The 22918-nt window shown below is 38.8% G+C and overlaps 2 protein-coding genes across 2 annotated transcripts in view; one reads left to right on the forward strand and one right to left on the reverse strand.

Moving 5' to 3' along the window:
• The window catches only part of LOC117233286, a 28247-nt gene that overhangs the window by 950 nt on the left and 4379 nt on the right, over positions 1-22918 (reverse strand). Inside the window, exons 2-7 of the mRNA XM_033493443.1 lie at positions 4284-4349; positions 4015-4115; positions 3501-3596; positions 1467-1592; positions 277-366; positions 63-142 (exon numbers count right to left, since the gene is read on the reverse strand). Of these exons, the coding sequence (XP_033349334.1) occupies positions 63-142; positions 277-366; positions 1467-1592; positions 3501-3596; positions 4015-4115; positions 4284-4349 (559 nt within the window). The remainder of the gene's footprint in view (positions 1-62; positions 143-276; positions 367-1466; positions 1593-3500; positions 3597-4014; positions 4116-4283; positions 4350-22918) is intronic.
• The window catches only part of LOC117233287, a 35360-nt gene continuing 22798 nt past the window's right edge, over positions 10357-22918 (forward strand). The window contains exon 1 of the mRNA XM_033493444.1: positions 10357-10427. The gene's annotated coding sequence lies outside the window, so the exon portion shown is untranslated. The remainder of the gene's footprint in view (positions 10428-22918) is intronic.

A 22918-nucleotide genomic window follows, 5' to 3' on the forward strand; every position in this document is an offset into this window, starting at 1 on the left:
TTCGCGAGCGTATTTCTCCCTTATAAGTCAAATAACACATGGCAAGCCATTGTCTGGCATACCTTTTCGAGTTTGGTAAGCCTTTTCAGTATAATCTCATAGTCCTGATCGAGGTCATCGTCAGTCACCTCGTTTTCCGTATCTGTAAATGGGAGTCTCTGATATTGTCATTTAACTACAGAATTCACAATATGCTTGCATTTACGGAAATAATATTGGAGAAATGAGAGCAAGAAGAAAGAGAGGCAAAGAACAGAGGAATTTACAATTACAAACCATGCGACGAGATCGCCGGACGCTTCGTCGTTGTTGTTTCGTGGAAATCATTCTCCAAGTCTCGAGCCTCGAACGCCGTATCTTCGGTGACTGAAAAAGGGATGGAAGCGTGATCAAAGTGGAAGTAACTTGATCCGCGATCAGATCCTCAGGTTTAGGACGAGGATTGCTGTTTCCGGTTCTTGTAAGATTGCGAAATATTGATACTGAAGACGTAATGTACGTTTACGATGTGCAGCATTTCGCTTGACGCTATTACATACTGTTGCGTACTGTTTGAAAAGAAATTTGATCTCGTAGTAAATTTATTCAAAGATCGCCTCTTTCTACCTTATAGAGCAAGTGGCAGTTCCTTTATTACGATGGTTTAGTTCTATCTGTAGTTTATGATTAAAGTTAATGGAGACAATATAATACTTTGATATTCTATTATAGCAAGAATAAATGTAGTAAATTAATAAAAATGGTTCGAAATTACTGATTACTATTACTATTACTGATTACTATTACTGAGTACTATTATAGTATCAGGGAAAAGAATTATATTATATTTATTGCCAGGGATATTAAAACAGCAGGAGGATTATAGGAATACAATCTTTTTTTTTTAATGTTCTTTTGCAATATAATCTCTAGAGTTATTCCTAATAAAATTATGATTGGAACTTTTATTTAAATAGGTCACACTTTACACTCCTTGTCTGTGTCCTGTATTACACAATGGCTTGGTCACATTTTAAGCTGAAAATCACTCAAGCTTAAAATTTAGGTCAATCTACCACATGTCAGTCTGTTTTCTAAAGCTCAGCCAATTTCGAGCGATCTTGAACTTGACCATCGGCAACCTTTTTCTTCTCACATAGTCAGACCTCGTGTAGATGACACTGAAGTTCAAGATCAATGGGAACGATGTGACAAAACGGTATAGTCCCTTCGATAAAAATAACATTGTCGTTGGTTTATCTAAAATTCGAGAACCTACAATGGGACGAGAACAACAAGAAGCCATTCAAAAACTTGTTGTTCGCTGGTGCTAGGCAGCGTATGTGTAACGTTTCATAGACAGCATGTAAATTGGTCAAAAAGTGCTATTTCGTGTGTTTCTCAATAGCATATTAGTCACTGTCGAGAAATCTCGAAAACAAATTCATCTTTGACAGTCGAGTAGAATTTTTCCAACGATTACTCACTATTCTTTCGACAGGACTGGCCGTCTTTTTGTAGTTGAAAACCGGGTCTGCAGTGGCACTCGTAGGTTCCGGGTAGGTTTCTGCAAAGTTGATCGCAGGGCTTCTCTGTCACGCACTCGTCGATGTCTGTAACGTTGGTAGACAAGTTATGCTAATTCGTGCAAAAATTAATTGCATAAACGTGACAGCTGCACGCTACCGACTGATCCATCGCGAAGTCCTTCGATTTCCGGCCAGCAGTATTGCGCAAATTCTCCGCAATGAAACGCTGCCTTTCGTTGGTCCGATGAATTTCTCGAAATGAGCTCGAGGATTTTACAGAATAAATTACTGGCAATGTAGATTGGTCGTTTAGTTGGTGAGTGATCGAGGATAAATGGGGAAAGGTGGGGATCGGTGCCATTTAAAGTAACTTGTTCATTGATCAACATAAAAAAATGAGGCGAGTATAAAGGAAATTGAGTGCCCTTTCAACGTCTAAGATTTGTATAAATCATTTCGGCTTAATTATACGAAGGACACATTTTATTCGCATATTCCATATAGCTTTGATAACATATTATATCGTAGAAAGTGAAACGCGATCAAATTTTTCTATTCAACGTGTTTAATGTTGAGTTATCGTTTAATCGATGATAGTATTAAAGTAATATTACAGTATCAAATAATCTTAATAATAATACACTATTAAATGCTATATACGCGTACGATACAAAAATGAATAGCGATAGATCAGTTTGAATTTGAACCAAAATCGATATTTTTTAAATTCGCAAAGGACCTAACTATGATACGCCAAATTTTTTCCAACGAAATAAAATATTCTTCCCTTAGCTTTATCATAATTCTTGGGTTTCTTCTCAATTTTACTTTCTCTTCTATTGGGTTGGCAACTAAGTGATTGCGGATTTTGTCATTACCCCCAATGAAAAAATCCGCAATCACTTAGTTGCCAACCTAATAGAAGAGAAAGTGAATAATTACGGATTTTGTCATTACCCCCAATGAAAAAATCCGCAATCACCTAGTTGCCAACCCAATATATAATTTAATGCAAGTATAAGAAAATTATCGTTGATACGAATAATATTCTATTTTAATTATTATTTCTCGAAGCTAGAAAGCTATTTTCGTCGAAACGAACGTACGATTGGATCCTGAGATTTGTCCTCTCTTTGTTCCTCTACGGTAGGGCTGAACAACACATTCTATCGTAAAATTATGAAAGCTTCAAGGATATTTCCTTAGAGAGTGTTGAAACTCCTTGTAAAGGATTTTTCTATCGAATTGAGAGCGGCACGTCGACACGACTCACTTCGCCCTGGTAATTAGAATGACCGCATAGCTTAATGAAATCGCTCGTAAATCTATCGAAAGCAGCCTAGCTGCTGGACACTACAATACGTTTGGTCGGCATGGTATTCGCGCAATGCCATCGACCTGCGTATCGGCCTACGTCAATTTAATTACGCCTAACGATTCTGGTTACGAGGACGTGTTTCCGAGCCGCGAATATCGATTACGGATATTTTACGATTTAACGACGCTCGTTGTTTGCATCGTTAGCTTGACGGAGGTTCGTTTACTTCCACGGCACCCGGGGCCTCGCCTAAATAAGGAGCAACGGACGTTGCTCGCAATTGTGCAGTTTAGAGTTGAACGTGAGAATCGAAGCGTTTGAAAATGCTTCGTTCTAGTGATAATCGAATCAGAATATTTGATTTTACGTTGATAATAAAGAATAAATTTAAATTTAGATTAATTTTACGGAAAAAGAAATTTGAACATTCTTATTTTTTTAATATTCTCATTATTCTTTTTAATATATTAATCTTTGCAATGAAAGTATAGTTGGTATTTATATATTTTAATTTAGACGTGGTTACGCGAAATTGTAACAAGACATGCCTGCAAGAAAGTTAATAGAGCGAAGTTGGTAATAAAATGTAAAGCAGGAAAGGTGTTAGACACGTAACGTTGATTAGCATTTGGAGTGACAATTTAGAGTCGATTTGTATTCGTGTTAGACATTACCTGTCTGGCACTGGTTGCCGGTAAATCCTTTGGGACACGTGCACCTGCCAGGAGAGGTACACACACCTCCGTTTAAGCACGGGGAAGGGCAAGTAGCTGAAAAGCAATTAAATTCAGGTACCGATAACCCGATACATAATTATTCGTTATCGACTAATAAATATCTTGCATGTCCATAAAAGATTTTTGTTCTACATTTCACATCTAGACAAATCAAGTCATCAAATTTTTCTCATTATTTTTCGCATTTTTTATAACAATTGAATGTGTTATTACAATAAACGGTTCCATTTCCAGTAATTTAAATAATCCAACAAAAACTCCAACTGAAAATTCATCAGAATTGAATGACTTTTTTAAACGTACCATAAATTAATAGTCAACTAATATTCGTAGCAATAAACTTCGATTACAAGAATACAAATTTCGACTTATTAACTTGACAGTTCTTTTATATCCGTATAAAGTTAACATTTTATGGAGATGTTTAGAATGCCTGTGATCGTTTACTCACGTTTATTACATCCAAAACTCAAGCGAGTCGCCTGTGTCCATCCAGGACAGCACAAGAAAACGGAAGATGAATCGGTCTTAACATTAATAACATTAATATACCTAAAAATAATCGGACTTGATCGTGCGAAATAGTGCTAATCTTCTTCGTAACAGTTATAATCTTAAATATAAATATTTTAATCGCTTATGTCGATGTTTAATAACAAATAATACACATTTACGACAATTTATAAAGAAACATCTCGTTTTACAGAAACGTTGATTTACCTAATTTGTCCATTTCGATGATGATGATTGACAGAGTTGGGAACTGATCTGCTACAAACTCGTCTCCTAAAACATAAGGAACATATCTCCATATAAGAAAAAATTCTTAAAGTATAAGAAAAATACCTTTGTGCAACAAGAAAGTAAAGAATGCATATTAATATTATTAGTACGAAGAGCTGCAGAAATTGGACGTACAAAAGAAAGTGACACTTCATACAGCGTTTATTATTGGAGGAGCAGCTCTCCTTTAATGTATTTCGAGCACGCAAATCCCCGTGGCTTTATATTTGTTATTGAAATTTATGCCATCTATACAAACACATTGTCAAGCGGTGACAAGACGAAATTAAATTAATGAATTGATTGTTTTGATAGCGATCGCAGCCGATATGACACGGTACATGCCTTCATTTGCATCTCGTCGAGTCGATATGGAAATGGAAATCGTTAAATACAGAGAAGATAATTTCGACGAGTACGTTTAAGCTTCGATTCGATAAATGCGAGGGTAACAGGCTTCGAAAGCGTGGCTGCATTGTAAAAGGAACGTCGAATGATTGCTATCGTGTCCTAAGGGATTATTCGATAGCTTTCGTTGTAGCTAATCTTCTTTGACAGCTGTTATTACTTGCATCGTAATCGATTTTATTATAGTCGAATCAACTAAACTGATCGATCGATACACACCCATGATTTCGTTTCAGATGATTTCGAATGAACTCAGCAGCGAATTATTTTCATCCTGTGCTGTAGCCACTGATTTTCGCGATTTCATTTAAACGTCTAAAGCTTTCTCATGTAAATCGCGTGCACTTCGTTACGATTTTGCATCTGTATTGATTTTCCTAATACATCGTATACACTTGATCATCGACATAATCGCGAATATTATATTCGCGAAGGTGACAGAAAGATTCTTCTACAAGGACAAGATTTCTATTCGAAAATCGTAGTGTATATTCGTAGTAAAAGCTTAAGTACCTGTAATGGAAATTACAAAAATTCCACATCGTCTTGCTCAAGAATATTAAGTGTCTGCTCGTTAAAATGCAAAAAATAATACGATGACAGCTATGATATTTAGTATCGAAGGCGCTCCTTTCTCTTTGTACTTGAGTATCTTGCGTAGAACTTACATAAAAGAGAGGATACACGACGCTTCGGTTTACATAAACGCGCGAGCTTCATCCGTAATTGAACATTGAGACTTTCCCAGAGTATCTTTTACACTCGAAAGCGTCGACCAGTTTTAACTACAATTACTTAACTGACAGGATGTTCTCGGTTAACAAGCATTCGCTTCTATTACTTTCATTTTCACCGTCATCAATCACTCCGTCGCATTTACATTTTCAACCAAAGGCAAATATTATTCTTGTTCTTTGATATATCCAATATATTCCACGGGAATTAATCTTTCTTAGAAAATTTTTTATTCCATAATTACATGTACAAGTTTCCGGTTAAGAAACCACGCGGTTAACGAATAAAACTGCTTCGCTATAAAAAAAAAAAAAAAAAAAAATGAAAAATATGACATATCGTGTTCTTTCTGTGCAATCCTTAAATGTTACATCGTTGAATCGCTATGAAAAGTGGAAGATCGGTCTGTTAAAATTTCGAACGTTGATATACCGCTACTTGTTTTGTACGATTCGATATGTTAACTAGAAATTACACGAATGCGAGAGGACGGGACGATTCAGTGCGCACGAACGCGCGCGAATCGCGCATGATTGGGCGACGAGATCCGATCCCGCACAGCGGAACCACTTCGTCATCGTCGACTCGCGAGAAAATTGCATTTTGCTGTGTCGCTGTCATGTTCGTTGAAACGCGACACGACATTTACTGTCGCAACACCAACCACGTGCTTCGCATCGCGAGACGTCTACTTTTCTTGCCCTGTGCGCCATTTTGTTTGTCGCAAAGACATACCAAGGGCGCGAAGAAGTCGTTCAAATAAGAAGGTTACTTGATTAAAAGTGTCACAGACTGAGACAAATAGTTGTTCTCAATTTAGAAACGAAAGTAGGTATCGTCGTTGCTGTCATTAATTTACGTCTCTCGAATTGAGTAAATCACGCATTAATTAATTATATCGAAAGATGGGAATTAAACGCACTACAAAAGATAGATTATCGTTTAATCATGAAATTACAAATTATATCCTTGTGTTACGATTAATTCCTCGCTACGTTATTTCTATACTTATTAAGAAATAAACTATTCCCTTCCTTCGTAATTCCCACGTTCTCCAGATCCGGCAGGTGTATAGAACAAGATGAGGTCTTTAAACGACGTCAAGGATGCTCGTAAAATCTGTCTGTTAAAGACGAGTCTCGTATTTGCCTACAGATTATCTGCGCCAGAAAGGATCAGAGGGATTAGCGCGGTAGGTGATCCAGGTTAGCGGATCGTGTAGGTTCTGTCAGACAGCTAGTGTATCCGACGTTTGCTCATTTCCTTTGAGCTGGATATAATATTCACGATGATGGTGCACATTGTTTTCACGTCGACCGAAATCAATCTCTCCTTCTAGAAATCACAGACTCCATATTGATCTATAAACGTGTTGTCAATTCACGTAATAGAGACACGAACGTATAAGAAATACGAACTTTTGTTTAAAATAAAAATAAATAAATAAATAAACAAAGGGAAGAAAATCAAATAACTTTCGTTAAAGTCACACATAATTTAAATATGATAAAAGTTATTCTTCGGGCTTCTGGAATTCTCACTGGTGTTGTCGATATTCGAGATTATTCTGGTTAATAAATTATGGATGCTTTGGAACGCCTACGTGGTTACTACTCCGTTTAACTCTGGACGACACGATAAGTTTCCGTATAACGTTCGATGATCGTGATCTATTCACGGCAGCGGGATTATCGTAATTCGGAAAAATAAATATTTTCGCTGTCGCGACGAGCTAACATCAAATCGTTCCCAGAGCATATTCCGTTCGCAGAAAAATCCTTCGGAACACGTTGCGACGGAGGTTCAGATACGGTTCGGAGGACATTCGCGTGGGAATACTGGTTCGGGTGCTTTGGTGGCCATACTGAACGTTGCGCGCTGATAACGTCCAGCATGCTCGGTCCACGACATTGAACGAGAGAAACGAAGAGGTTAAACGCACATTCGCGAACCCTTTCTGAAAATAACGCGTGTAAGTTGTTGTAGCTAGCTTGTACTTGTAACTAATTGTACGATTTACGGATTACATTCTCTGTAATAAAAGCGACAACTCATTCTGACATAATACTGATTTCAAGAAGTACCACCATTTTCTTCTCAAATATTACTTATTCTTTATACGAAGTTCGATATTTTTTTGACGATTTCTTCGAAACGAAGAGAAATACATGCCTAAGAGCTTATGAAATTTTCCGTTTCTTACTACTATTTCGCAATGAATCGTCGAGTTCTTCTTAAAATAGAATTAATTCGAATGAAATAGAAAGATACAGACCTATGACAACTATACGACGTATATGCATAATGTACGAAGTTGAAGTATTGTACTCGTAACTCGAGAAAACGTTTCACTTTTCATCGTACAGGCCTTAAGTTCATCGAGAGCGAAGACTTCTAATGCGTTCTAGGAACTTTCTCCGTTAGCGAAGAGAACCGGCTTGCAAGAGAGAAAAAAGATGAGGAAATGTACGAAGAAGTCGCGTGTAATAAAATTAATGTCGATTAGCGAAGGCGCCGTCGCGTGATACCGCTCGCAAGCTTCTTTGAGGTGATAAATTTTCAATGAATTACCGCATCGACGGCTCGCGTGTCCGCGACTCTCTTAGAAGTACATACTTCCGAAACCTTAACGGTGATCTCGCATGTTTTCCACATCTAGTCGCGCCACAGGCGAACGTAGCGTCGAGTTATGGTTGCCATTCGTTATTACCCTTGTCCGGTTGACTATCAATTGCTCACGACCGATATTTTCACGACCATAGGTGAACGACGTTCCGCGAAACCAAACTTTCTCTGGGTCACTAATATGTCACAAGATTTACAGATAAAAGAGCATCGAGATTCTAACGTGGACAAACACGATCACAACATTTATCCTGAACAATTTTTACGAACGTGTACGTACTATGCACGCTATAGAGAACTTTTTGAAATGTCATTAGTACTGTAACGAGAACATGACTATTATGTTTTTAGTGGTAAAATTTGAAACCAATTGGAGAATGTACATGACAGTTACAAAATCAGCAATTATCAAACACGTACATATTGTATCACTGATACAACATAAATACATGTAGCTACATTAGAGATGTACAACGGACGAGATCACCAAACCGGTTGATACATCGATATTACGGAATCGGAAGAAAAATGCGAATAACATATCGCGTACACTATCCGCGGTAAAATCTATACGTTCAGCGAGCTAGTATCAATTAATCTCGCATCCTCGATCGATCTTTAATTGAACCATAAATATTCAGCTTTAGTTTCGCCTGATGACACTCGTAAACAGCGCGCATAATCACAGACACACGGGACGAATTTTCAACGTTGAAGCCGTACGTTATGATCGCATGCCGGTAAACCGTCGTCGCGCGTTGTCCCGATCGTGACAACACGCTTTGCACGCTCGTTTCGACGTTGCCGCCAGTGATAAACATCGATTCTTTATTGTACGATCTCGTGGACTTTACTCCACCGATTCCTCTTCTGCTTTCTCGACAATAGCGCCTGAGACTAACGTTGGTTTGTTTAAGGTTTCGATGAGTTGTCAGTAGAAGATTTAAATGTACAAAAATATACAGAACGATCGCATGTATAACACAGTACGCGAACATGTTAAAAATATTCGAAGCAAAGTACTCGTTATAATATTTTTTAGAGGATTAAAGGAATTCTCAAGATAAATAATGCTGTAAGATACAAGGAAACTTTTTTTCTTTTTCGTAATCTTACAAATTCCTTGTAATTTGTCCAGGTGTACATTCCTGCACAAGAAGCTGTGTCCAAATAAAACAACAAGAATCGGTAATTAAACTGATCAAAGTAAACGGTTGAGAGTAAAAAGGAACGAAAGAGATCAATTTTACGAGCAATCAGAAGTTGGCTGCAAAGCACACAAAACACGAACAGAGACGTCCTCGAGACGTTCGCATGGAAGAACAAAGAAATAGCCGGACGAAGTGAAGTGGCACTCGTGCTCGACCAGCACAATTCGCTGGTTCGAAAGTTTTCCAAACAGCATGGCCGGTCATTGGCTACTCGTTTTGAGTCGCGATAACCGATCAAATACAGCCTCGACTATCGCGACACCTAATTTTTCGTCGCCGCTTGAAAACCTCATTCACGTTGCCTAATCCCCTCGACACGAAGTCGATTAATCACGAGGAAATCTGTTCTTGAAAGCTCTCTATAAGACTAAAAGATTTGTTATTATCGCGGCTTAATGAATAACGCCGGCGATAGTTGATTTACTGCATGTAAGATTCGGTTTGCTGAATTATCGTTCTTAAAGCGAATTAAAAAGGAGGTCGTTAATCAATGTTATCCTTTAATTCGAGTAAATTTGTAAACTATCGGTACATGGATCTATTCAGATTAGATAGATAAATAACGAGCTCGACACGTACCGACGATGTTGCTTTAATAGCGAACGCTTTATCCGGCTGATTTATAAAACGTTGGGTCGCGCGGCGATGCAATTTTATCGGCGAGTTATTTCACGCAAACGGTCGATTTCTCGGAAATCCAGGCCGTGCCTTAATACTTGGGTGGTTAATCGTGCGCGATGCAATAATTCTGGCCGTTACGTTCGTGTCATCCCATCTCCCTCGCGACGGAACACGCGTGAAACGCGGGGCGCGCGCGTAAAACGGAAAAATAAAGCAACGCGGAACGGACGTCGCGACGTGTCCGGCATGCAAATGCGATGTAATTCCACAGCGTCAATTAACATCGCGCGAGAAATGAATCGCAACGTACGGATACCACGAGAAAACGTGCCACGGCTCGAAGGAGCTCGCTTGGCAAACGACGAGTAATGTTACGACTACCCGTCCGACGATTTGCGGTTTCAGACGCAACGCGTACATAGTTGGATCTACGCGCGGCTTCTTGAATTAAGTTCTGATTGCTTGCTTTATGAATAAACAAGTAAATTTCTATTACGTAATCGTTGTTCGTGTTGCTAACTTGTTGATCCTCGTTTCTCAAGTAGTTTAATAATGTGTAAATTAATGTAGAAATTAAATGATAAGCGATAATCGGTGTGTAAATGAAAGCTTTTTCTTTGGTCTTGGGAATAACGAGAGCGTTAATTGATTTTACGTATTTATTCTCGCTGATCGTGAAATAAATATTTATGAAAGTTTGGCATCCGATCCATTTGCAATATGATAATTGCATAATTATAGCAATATGCTTTATATTCTTTTTTGCGTTGTTGTCTATGTTACAGATATGATTCGCAATCGGTAATTACAAATAACATTGATTTTTTCGTCTTCTGGAAAGTTACTTTGAAAAATAACTTTCTTGCAAATGCGTTATTGATCTTCCAGACTTTAAATTTAGTTCCACGGTTAAACGACCCAGAGCCTCGGCAGTTTATTGCACCATTATCTCAATACCAATTTTATAGTCTGCCATTGTAGCTTGCCAGTAAATACATTCTAACATCTATATACTATTTCGTATCTCTTGCAAAATATACTCGTCGCTGAAACGTTAGTTTTCAACAGCTATGTAAGCATTTGTAATAACGTGGTCCTATTTGTATCTGAAATGTCTATAAGAAAGTAACACCGTCGACAAACGTCATCAGAAAATAATTTCCATCGGCCGTGCACATGTGGCCGAAATATTCTTAACAGCCTCTTCTCATCCTCTTCGGCTGCACTCCCGCTGCAGCCATGACGATATTTTTTCCCCGGTTAACTATACCCGCCGTCGTGGTGCATAACGATGGTTTATCATAAAAGCGAAGGAGTTATTTTCGAGGCTGACAAATGGGTTCAGTGTCCTCTCGTTGAATATTTTTCCCTGTCTCTCTTGAACGCCTCTGAAAGAAAAGAGGAGAAGTCTTTTTATCGAGCAGGCAAGTTATAAGGATATTGAGCGTGCGGCTCGTTAACGACGGAGTTTTGCCAGCCGCTTCCTTTTTCTCCGCCATCTCCATTCGCCATTCGCCCTCCGACCGACGGCTAAACAATCTGACGTGCTGACTCCCGTTGTATACGTTAACGGGAGTTTGTGAAACGTCGCTGTTTGAATCTCTTCCAAACAATCCTGCCTGATTCATTCGCCGTCGTTTCGGGAACCACTTTCTCGAAATTGTTTATAAAAAGTTTCTCCATTTCGTTGTTATATTTATATATTTCCTATTCTTCGCGATGATGCATCGTGGGTTAATCTATAGAAACATTTCGTGAAATTGAAAAATTTATCGCGAAATTTCGTTGCAAATATTTTATCGATAGAAAATTGTGGTTATAATACAAAGCTGTAAATAATTGTATTAAACAATTAAGAATATTTAAAAGAAGGAGATATAAAGCAGAGCTTATTTCAGCAAGTATGATTTTCGTTAATGTTAACAAGAGATGTTCATTTAATTTCACTTCCCCCGCATCATTTCTTAAACTATCGGCCTCGGACAGGAAAGAGCAGAGAAATATTCTTAAAACGTTATCGATAGCTCGGAGACATCTAGTTCGCGATGCACCGCTAGACCAACAGAACAGACCTCCCATTTTGCCCCATGGTACGGTCTATACCTCTTACATACAAAATTTATGCGTGCCGCCTAATCGAGTGTAAATTGTAGAGTTTGCAATGTGCTAAGTTTCCCACGAAATCCAAGACCCGATAGTATTCTGTGCTTTCTAGACGAGGTGTATGCTTTACATAAATTAGCAGTACCTTCGATCGTATCGAGATTAGCTTATTTCTAGCAAAGCGAACGTAAATTCCAGTTTGTAATATAAAATTATTCTAATCGGATAGTCGCCTGTCGCTGTTTGCGATCGATTCCACTGATTTTTCCACGTGGAATACGCAATGTTGCAAAAGAAGCCGCAGGCTGCTGGTACGGATTTGCGGAGCTTCCAAACTACAAAATTACTTGATGACGAGTTACCGGTTCCCGGGGAAGTAATTACGCGCCTACGCGGTGCCAATAAGTGCCACGCTACCGCTCATCATTTTTCGCGATGCATCTCCATCATTTTGTATCTTACTTCTTGGCACAACGCCACAGTGGTGAATGTTCTTAATCGAAGCGTTGAAATTACAAGTTTTATTTTCATTCCGAATTTTTCGTTTTTTTATCGTATTCGCAAAGAATTAATATTCTATAGAGATATTATGTAAATTGAAAATTTGCCAATGATGCTACTAAACGGAAATATCAAAGAACTAAACATTACTATGCGAAATTCATAGCGAATAATTGAACATTCTGTCGACAAAAAAAAACACTGTAAATAACAGATGATATCGAAGTTTATAGTTACGAAGTTACGAAGGCGTAATAAAGTATGCCCCATATTCGATGTGTTAACATCTGTTTTTTTAATCGGATTCAGGGGAATTCATAAAACGATTCAGGGCCGATGCCAGATTTAAATAAACGAGTGGAAAATGTAAGCTCGATAGACACGAATAATCTATACAAATGCTCTTCAAAAGTTTACACCGACTTTTTGAACAAGTCATTTTCGTCTATGGCAGATTACGTAATGGATACATCGTGCTTTTAACTAATCGCCGGTGAAACCCGTGTACGTCGAGTGATGCAACGTTTTCTTACGTCGTGAATTATCGTCTTATGCTTTCGACGTACCACAATGATATATCGCTGAAACCGTCATACACACGTAGAATACGAGTAGCCTTACTCCGTGATATATTTTCTCCAACTTTTACAAGGCAGCCAATTTTTCACGACTATTCGACCGTTATCGAACGAAATGTAAATGTTTCTATCGTTCGTTAGTAGCGTGCGTTACGACACGTTCTAACAGCGCTTGCTTTCGATTTGTTACATTTTGCAAGAGTTAAGTTAACTAAAATTTCATCGCAACAATCGTAGTTCAGATGAACGGAACTGTGGCGCAGTGTAAAACGTATCTTTCTTCCATCATGTGCGATTCTTTCTGTGTAAGTAAAATAAGAGGCCACCGTTAGGCGATCGCGGCGCTATCAATTTCCGTGAACACGGCGGACGCAAATCGTCGGGCTCACCGCGGAATTATCATTTAATGGGGCCCCGCAATAACGCGAACCATTCGAGACGGAAAGAAAAGGAATCGCCATGAATTATTCAAGCAATCGCAGGAACGCGGAGCAATAGCGCGGTACCGTGCGATCGATACCGCATCGTTCGAACACTTGGCAACGATAAGTCCATTTATGCCGGCCATAAACCGACCCGTGGAATTTTCAAGAAGATCCTCGGGTGAGGCGACCTTACGGGGCCACGAATTCTTGCCGCGCCACCGAGCTGCCCAAGCCACTTCCTTTTTTTCTTTCTTTTTTTATCCGTAACACCATTTACGGTCGAATATAACCATCCGGTTCGACCACCCTAGGGGCCAAAGAACACGATCGTCTCTACCTGCTGCTCGCGCCTCCTCTACCTACAATTTCTGCCCGCGGCTGCGACCTCTTCACCCTGGACAACAACGCGCGGAAAAAGTCACTGCTAATGGATTTAAGCGGAGCGCCGACCATCACTCTTCCCGATCGGACCTATATCCTTTGGCTCCTTACACGGACTGCCTTCCCTATGATATCTTATTGACGAGTTTTCGACTTTTTGGCCGAGTATAAGCCTAAGAGTATATTAGAGGAGATTAGGGTTTTTTAAAGACCGAATTAGAGCCGATATCTTATATCGAATAAGGGTTCAACTCGTAAGAGCCAACGTTACATTGACGCAATCATCATCTGTAATTTTCTTAAATCAATTTTTAATCCCGGATTTTCTTTTCAACATTGTGGCTATGAGAAGGAATTCGAAAGATTCGTTTAATATATTTCTCCTCGCTACTTCTTCCAGTTAGATTCTACGATTTTATAAAACTTAGGGAAATTGGAGTACTCGTAATATCGCGATAAATTATTGCTTTGTCTTTAATGAATTAACTCATGTTTTAGTTTAATTTCGTCGCAAGAAAGAAAGAATTTCTTTCTCCAAATTTGCTTTAGTTGTAATCGAGCAGAAGATGTTTGATCTTGCAAGGAAATACAATGCAATCTTTGCATTCAATTTACATGAGAAATTATGCATTCCAATAATAATTCTTTTATATCTTCCTCGTTGAATACGCAGTACAAATCGATTGAAAATAACGGAAAGAATGCGACAGAATTAAATATACATTTATGGTTTTATTTGGACATCGTTATGCACTTTGTACGGTACAGCAACTGCTTCGAGTACGCAGTGCAAGCCTAAGGGTGGTTTCTTCAAATATTTGCCAAATATCCTATGGATATTTACGAGGTTACGCAGTTACGAGTTTGCGAGGTTACGAAGTTACTGAATTTGCAGCTTTGAATCATAGTTGAAAATTTATAATATCTTTTAAGAATATTTATTTATACCTCGAAATAGCGTTACGTTGCGTAATACTATCCGTATAGTGTAGCTAATACGATGTAAGTTAGGCAATTTCAAAAGAAAGTATTTATCAGGAACTAATTCAATCTTTAAATTATCGCTTTATTCTCTATTTATACGAGTAATACCTGTTACGTGCAGCAACATGATTTCTCTAGAGTTAGAAGTTTGTACCTCTCGCTGGGTAATTATTGTAAAAACTTTCCAGAAGCATTAGCATAACATTGCAAGATCTATTTATGCTTATTTGGCGAGTATTCTTATTAGAAGGTGTAGTTGAAAACTGTATTCAAATACATGCGAGATCTTTACAACATGAAAATATCTCATTTCCTTTCATTTCCGCGTTTTATTCTTCTCAGTAAAATATTAGAATGAAATATCGTAATACTTTTTGTCATTAGGATAAATTCAAGTAAATTGAAAAAAACATTTTGTCGTGATATTTCCTTTCGAGATATTCCATTTTCGCGTAGAACGATTGTTCGTCGTGGTTTCTGTAAATTGAAGTAATCGACGTGCTAAAATTGAAGCGGAAATATCGACGATTTTGCGTCCATCATTCCGTGAACGTCGATTGTTCTTCATTTTCCTCTAATGCATTTCGCACCGTAATACAGCATGCACCTTGCTCGTATCCTCTCTTATGTGCCAGCTGTCGTTGATCTCCGGTAGATCTTACGATCACCAAAGAAATCGATGCGAAATGCCAACACGCTCGCGAAATTGTACGTTCGCGATTGCCCTTTGATCGGCGAACGTGCACCGTTCACGACGCAACATATCCTTAACCGACTCTTCCAACCACCGATTACTATTTTATCGTGTCAATTTTAAGGCTTGCGAGCTCATTATAGCTTGTGGAGGTATTCAGACGTTGAATCCTAATATCAATGATTGTGCAAACATTTCTTCGTAATTTTGTTGACTCGCATAACAACGATATGTTACTTCGTAATTTGATTCTTTCAAAGATGCTTTTATCTACAATATTTTTGTATAATCGTGTGTATCTCAATTATAGTTGGAATATCCTGCATTTATATTAAGATTTTAGAATCAGGTTAGCGTACGTGAAACTTGAAAAGGATATTGGAAAATTTCTTGAAATAAAACTTTAATCACGCGATATTATACGGCATTGAACTATCCATATGAGTCAGTTGAATGATTCAAGCATTGTTAAACAATCGTAGTAACATGAAAATCTGGTCAGAACCCCATCGTAGGTCGTGCGGGTTGAATGGCCGGCGCTGTTATGTTTATCTCTGTACAGTACGCGCTAACAGAAACGAAAAGAAAGTAAAAGGAGGTCCCGACAGAACGTACGTGTAAAAGACGTGCTCTATTTGCGTCCGTGGAATGTCATTTCGCGTTCGTTGTTCCTTCTTTCTACTTGTTTTGCGGCGAGTCGCGACACGAAACCCTCCCTGAAGGCATTTAAGAGTCTTGCGATGTTCCATTAAGAGAAATGACTGAATCATTTGCGAATTCTTTCGAAGAAAGGCCAAGGGACATCTTTGACATCTCTTGAACACATGAAATTACATGTAAAACCAACATCGTTAAATCCTGATACCTTATTGGGTATTTTGTTCTGGGCAAAAGGGAGTCTTAAGAAATATCACAAGATTTCAATGAACGTGTACTACTTTGCATAGTACTTTTGTAGCAGATTAATGCTTAATACCTACTCTAAAGTATCTAGATAATTTGTTCCTCCAACATGTTGATATCTCAAAATTCTATTAGGATAATATTTTAATATCCTGACATTGTAATATTACGAATACCTCGATCCATCGATATTTCAAGTCTCTAATGTTCTAATAATAATAGTCGTTCCAACGTTCTTACATTCTAAAACTCTAATGGTCTGATGGCTCAACAATTTTCAACAAGTTCCAAGACGTTCTAACACATCAATTAACACACTAAATGCGATGTCTAATACTCGAAAGCTCTAATTACTATCGTAATATTTCACTTACTGTCACGTGGACGTCGTAAAAAACGTATTCACCCGTAAAGTTATGAATAACGATAGTTTCACTCCATCGGGACAAAATACGATACGATGAAATATGGAGCACGAAATCGATAAGAACAATGTACTCTGCTTACTTTGACCTTGATTTGAATTCCCTCTCAAATGGGCCGTGCTAAAAGAAGACGTTGTTGCTCTCGGGCAGAATGCCACGCGGCTCCACGACTTCCTCGAGATTGGAAGTTGAATCGGCGGAGGACGGCGGTATTTGACATTTCGCTGGGCTCGCTAACCGTCAAGTAAGAAAGAAAATACCTCCGGGACGTTTCATTTTTAAACTTGAAGCAACGGTTTTCACGCACGTTCGCGTCTTGGTATTTTTTCGTGAACCAATATCAGCCAGACCTAGGCGGTAATTGAATATGAATTATGTGCGAAGCATGGCCACGTGCAAGTGTTTTAGCTCCTACGTATAACACGAATTCCTTTTCTATCGAATTTGCTATTCTAAATTAAAGGTTTTGCATATTTGACTATAGCTAACGTGCAATTTATATGCAAAATTTTACGTAAGATATGCATGCGCAGAGTAGTGTACGAAAAGATTCGAAGAATTTAAGGGTGTGTAGCGTTTATTAAAGCGCAGTGGCGAGCATGTAAGCGGCCACGTGCTTGCTCGTGAATCAATCGATTTTATTTTTCTCCTGTAATAATTGCAAATTAAGCCAAGTTAAACTTGGTATAAGCGCTTTATTATAATATTTATTTAATTAACGTTAACAAGGAGTACGAAGAACAAGTTGAAACTAGAATCTACACACTGTATGAGATAAGTCTTCAGCTAAAATTCTCGATCGGGAGATCACTCGATTCGAAGCTTCCGTCTCGAACGGCGACGAGAATCGCATTGGAACCAAGCTGGATACAATTGCGCTGTAAATCCCATACGGTTGTGTTTAGCAAACATCGAAACATAAGGATGAAAAACAGCCGAGGAAAGGAAGCGAACGCAATCCGATACTATCACCTCGTGAATCGCCGGCTCGTAGAATTTATTTCGCTGTATGGCGCCGTAAAACGAGTGAAAATGGTGGCGAAATTCAGTAGATAAAGGAGTATTATCGCCTCACCGCTATTTATTCTCTCCGATCATTTCCTGGCAAACGATCGTATTCAATAACTATTGCGCTTTAAGGAAGGTACTACGTGACTTTGATATACAGAGTACTTACGGTATGTTTCACGATTATTTAGTTTTAATGTAAGCGCGTTGACATTTTCCCAGTTAACGTTCTTTACCACAACGAAGATATGTTCCTTAGGATTCCAGTAATTCACAAATTTCGAACGAATAACCTGCGTTACTTTCATCTGTTCGAATCTCGCTCTTCTTGTTTGCTCGTGTTGCTAGTATACATCGAGAAACGACTCGGATTCCCGTTTGAAACGATGGTAAAGCCAGGCTGTATAGTCCCATTTGGCGATTTGCCGAGCACATTTGTTAACTGGACTAACCGGCTTTACTGTTTCGGAGTGTTCCGAATATTTGGTAATTAATCGGCTCTATACTTAACCAGATTGTGAATTGGCGCGTGCCAGGGAAACCGGAGCGGTGGTAAAAGTTAATGAAACGTCAGGCGAAAAATAAATTCGTGACGTGTCTGCGATGCGACGAGTTTTTCTTTTTACGCGTTGAAATGCACAAGAAACGCGTTTCAGTAGAGGATGTACCGGGATAAAAATTACCAGCGAAACATCATTACATGGTGCTGAAACTTCGATTAAATGTCGGCGTACAAAATTACGAACAGCTTGCCAGATACATACGTATATGTATCAAAGTGAATAGCCACTCTATTTGGCTCACACATTTGTTTGTTTAGCTGCGGTTCAATAACCATGCCAACTATTAATCTCTTCGTTAGAAAAGTATCTACGACGGGAATGTGGCAGCGCCGATTGCGGTGTAACGATTATGAAATTGCAAAAGGCGCGGGTATACGCGACGAATGCAAGCAGTCAGGCATTAACGTTGTACCCTGGTGTTAGGTGTGTTTTTTCGTTTAAGACCATTTGTAGCATATTACTTCTAAAGCGCGATTACAATGTTTATAGAGCTAGATATGGTTCTGAGTTTAGTATCACCATGGTATATATACTACTATGGCGTTTTTAACGTCCCTCTTAGTTCTGAGTCAATGTAATAACTTGCTAATTAATAGTTATCTTTCAAGCTGTTTTTACTAGTGTCTTTCCTATCTCGTAGTTTATGATTTATTCTTTCGGTAAATCAGAATTGAAGTTGTCTTTTCTACATTGTATTTGAATTATGCAACGCCACCTTAAGATTAGAACACCTGATCCTGCGATGCAAGAAATTTTCCTTATAGACAACGTTGCTATATGAAACCCGCTATAAAGGATAATTCAAAAGATCATAAATCGATATAAGAACAGCTAAATTATCTAAAACGTTCTAAATTATCTATAATCGTAATTATCTACTCTGCTGGGTTGCTAATAACCCATGAAAGCGATCGATGCGACTATAAATAATGGAAGAAAAAAGATATTTTTATTATATTAATAGAAATTTTTATATAATTTACTAGCAATCTATAATTGTAACAATTATTTTCCGTAATTTTAGAAAATTTTCTCTATCGTCGTTTCAAATATTATTTTCAAATAATTTCTGGTATCAACTTTTTTGCTTTGACATATGATAACACGCCGTGAAGCCGTATTATCGTGTCTGCAGGAATGATAGTGACTCGACAGCATATAAAGCTGCGGAAGATTCTTTTTAAAGCGTGTCCAGTGTTTTTTCTCGTCACGGTGTACAGTATCGGAAAATGGTAATTGCGTTGCAGAAGAACGGTCTCGATTCGAGCGACAAAACGAATGTGCCTGTCGTTTGACAACAACGTGAACGTAACAGTTGCGTCTATTTCCATGCGGACACCGTCCATTTGTCAATCGAACGATCTGTTAAACCTTAGACCAACGACAACGCAACAGACGATGGATAATAAACAATGTAAACGACTACGCACCAAGCGTTCCAAGATGTGACATGGCAGGATTATTATCTGGGATATACTTGGAACTGTTCGTATATTCGTTATTCGTGCTTCTTCTTATCGACGTCCATCGATCACACGTGTAAAATGACCAAAGGGACGAACGATAGTTTTATAAAAGATTAGTAGACCCATTTGAGGAGGATGTTCTGACTCATATCGTTCGCCTGTTTAAACTGCTCCAACGTCCAATCAATTATTCAACAGGGCAATGCACTTTTGAAAAGAAAATTCGATTTCGAATAACCGATTAACCACGGTACTTGCTGCATTCGTTTTCTTATCGATCAATATTTTATTGGGCGCGCTATCTGCAGCTTATTAGTTTATACGCTCTTTTCTAAATTTATATCTATGTAATCAGCGTAATTTACTTAATTTAAAGCGACTACAAAGAGGAAGAAAAGACGAGGAGACGTTTAAACGATTAAAGTCGACGAGATACTTGGTTGTTCGTTAACATATGGCAAAGGTGCTAATCTTTTTTCTATATCCTTCATCCCGTGATTTCCATTGCCATCGAAGCGTTACCAAGCCAATCAAAAACAGTAGCTGCACAAGTCGATGAAAACAGTAGCTGAAACACGTCGAAGCCCCGCGCGCGCCTATCGACTCGAGTTTGTCGCCAGATCAATGTAACCGACCTCGAATTCCGCTTCTGTATTCTTGATCAGGCTACCGTCGCCGTCTAAATCGCATTTTAAGTGTCATTATTGCCGCGATGGCGATAAAAAATTTCGGACGATGACGATCGATCGATCGTTCGAGACGCGTTGTTCGTGTTGACGAGACGACTTTTCATCGGCCTCGTGCGACAGGTTTGCGAGTGTTTCACTACTCTGTCCGGCCTTGTATCTGGGTAATTCGATCGGCGCATAGAATAAAAGAAAAGAACGGGCGAGCAGTAGGCACGAGCTAAATTATCGCATTCGGGTTAAATAGTAACGAGCGATCTCGTCGATGCGTCGCGCAGTTTCTTTCAGTTTGCGTGCAAGAAGACCTTTGTTTCGCACGGACAAAAGTAGCTGCGTTCACGTGCAACTAAATGTATGGCGAACACGCCCGCGGCCCATCGCCTCAGTCATTGAAACGATGAGAGATCATCAGGGTTGTGTTGCGAAATTATACTCCGAGAGGCGGTAGCGATTCGCGAGCATACGTTCAAGTATAACATTTCTTGGAGACAAACGTGTTACGAGATTGTAACATCGTCATCGCGATACTTTTATCAGAGAGAGTTTAAATCAATTGCATAAAATCAGTCTTAATAATTAGTAAGTTTGTCCCTCAAAAGTAGAATGCATTCTCACGTTGCCTTTATCTTTTACTTCCAGATCGTGACCTTTAATGATAGTAAGCGTTGGAGCTTCATAAATGTGGTATATATAACACGGTGAAATTAAACCGCTCGTTGTTATAAATAATTTTAATCGATATAAGTCACGGTAATTTATAGTTCGAGTATAGAACATAGGAAGTAGGTTTCTGAACTTCTATAAAGCTATAAAGCTTTCTTGTATTTCTTCTCTTGTAATATTTCTCTGTACATGTAAGGTAGCGAGTCTTTTATTAAGCGCAATAACGTACTTGGCATTGTAAGACTCATATGTTGCACCCCTTTTAAAAACCTGTAGTTTTCAGAATATCGCCGTTCATTTATTTAATAGGCCACAGCACGTACACAATTTTCTTTACTTAATCCTTAAGAGAACTGTTTGCGATTACGTATTGCCTAATATGGTTAATTCCCATCAAACACTTTCAAGAATCAACTGCACCTTAAGTGGCAATTTGAATATATCGTCTCTCCAGAAGAGAGCCGATTTCGTTACAGCACGTTCCGACCATAAAATCTCACCTTTTTCATTCGATCTTACAAATCAATATTTCGAAAATATTATCAATTATTCATCGAGAAACTTTTCTATGAACATTTTATCCGATCACTTTATGTAATCAAATATTTAGCAATACCATTTTCCCTTTAAATGACCACATCAATATTTAGCAAATACCGTAAAATCTATGTTTGCCAAAAAGGCCTTTTAGCTATACCTAAAACTTTCTATCGATCAAATGTTCAGTACACCAAAGGATCGAATGAACTGCTTTCCTCTTACGAAACGTTGCGCCAGCATTGCAAGTACTACACTTTCCTCTTTAAGCTCTCAAATCAATATTCAGTAAATATCGTAAATTTTACTTGCACCTGACAGATACACAGAACTTTCCTCTGTACCTTAACCCTTAGAGGCTGTCATAGGTGAAATTTCATCCTATGCATATTTTAACATAGTGTAACACGTGCCTAGCATAACGTAACGAGTACCTTATTCCATCAACATTCTAACGCAATGAATACTTCGTTTCATCGATATTTCAACGTCCTGATATTTCGAATCTCCAATTTTTAAAAGCTTGAACAAATCAGCTTGCCACACCCGCAACAAAAATCCATCCATGTCGCTTTGATCGCTAATTCGGTCGACAAAGTTGCACCAGTTCCCCGTAAACCGAGGCGTACGCTAAACCACTTTCGCGCTGACCTCAAAAAGAACCATCGAGATCGTGACCAGTAAATCACCCGCTGCAACGCGTGCATTTCCCCATTAACCACCTTTTAATTTACTAAAAACTCGACGTTGTAGTTCCATTGACGCAACGCTAATGATGTTAATGGTCGGGCTATCGACATTCAGGGCAAAATCTTTCTTCTATTTCTGTGCAAAACATAGACTCGCGAGTAGCGACCCGTTGCGGTCGATTATCATCAACGAGATAGAGGTCTCACGTTCGCCATCGTCGATGGTCGTTTCCCACCGGCGAGTATCGTCGCGAACCGCGGGTCTGTATCGTCGCCGTTATGCACGAGCAATCGCGCCACTTAATTGGCGTCCCTCGGTTTCGCTCGAAGCGGCGCGAAAGCAATATTATCATGCGGAAACCTTTA

Source organism: Bombus vosnesenskii, unplaced genomic scaffold (assembly GCF_011952255.1).
Source record: "Bombus vosnesenskii isolate JDL3184/JDL3185 unplaced genomic scaffold, Bvos_JDL3184-5_v1.1 scf7180000013295, whole genome shotgun sequence".
Lineage (NCBI taxonomy): Eukaryota > Metazoa > Arthropoda > Insecta > Hymenoptera > Apidae > Bombus > Bombus vosnesenskii.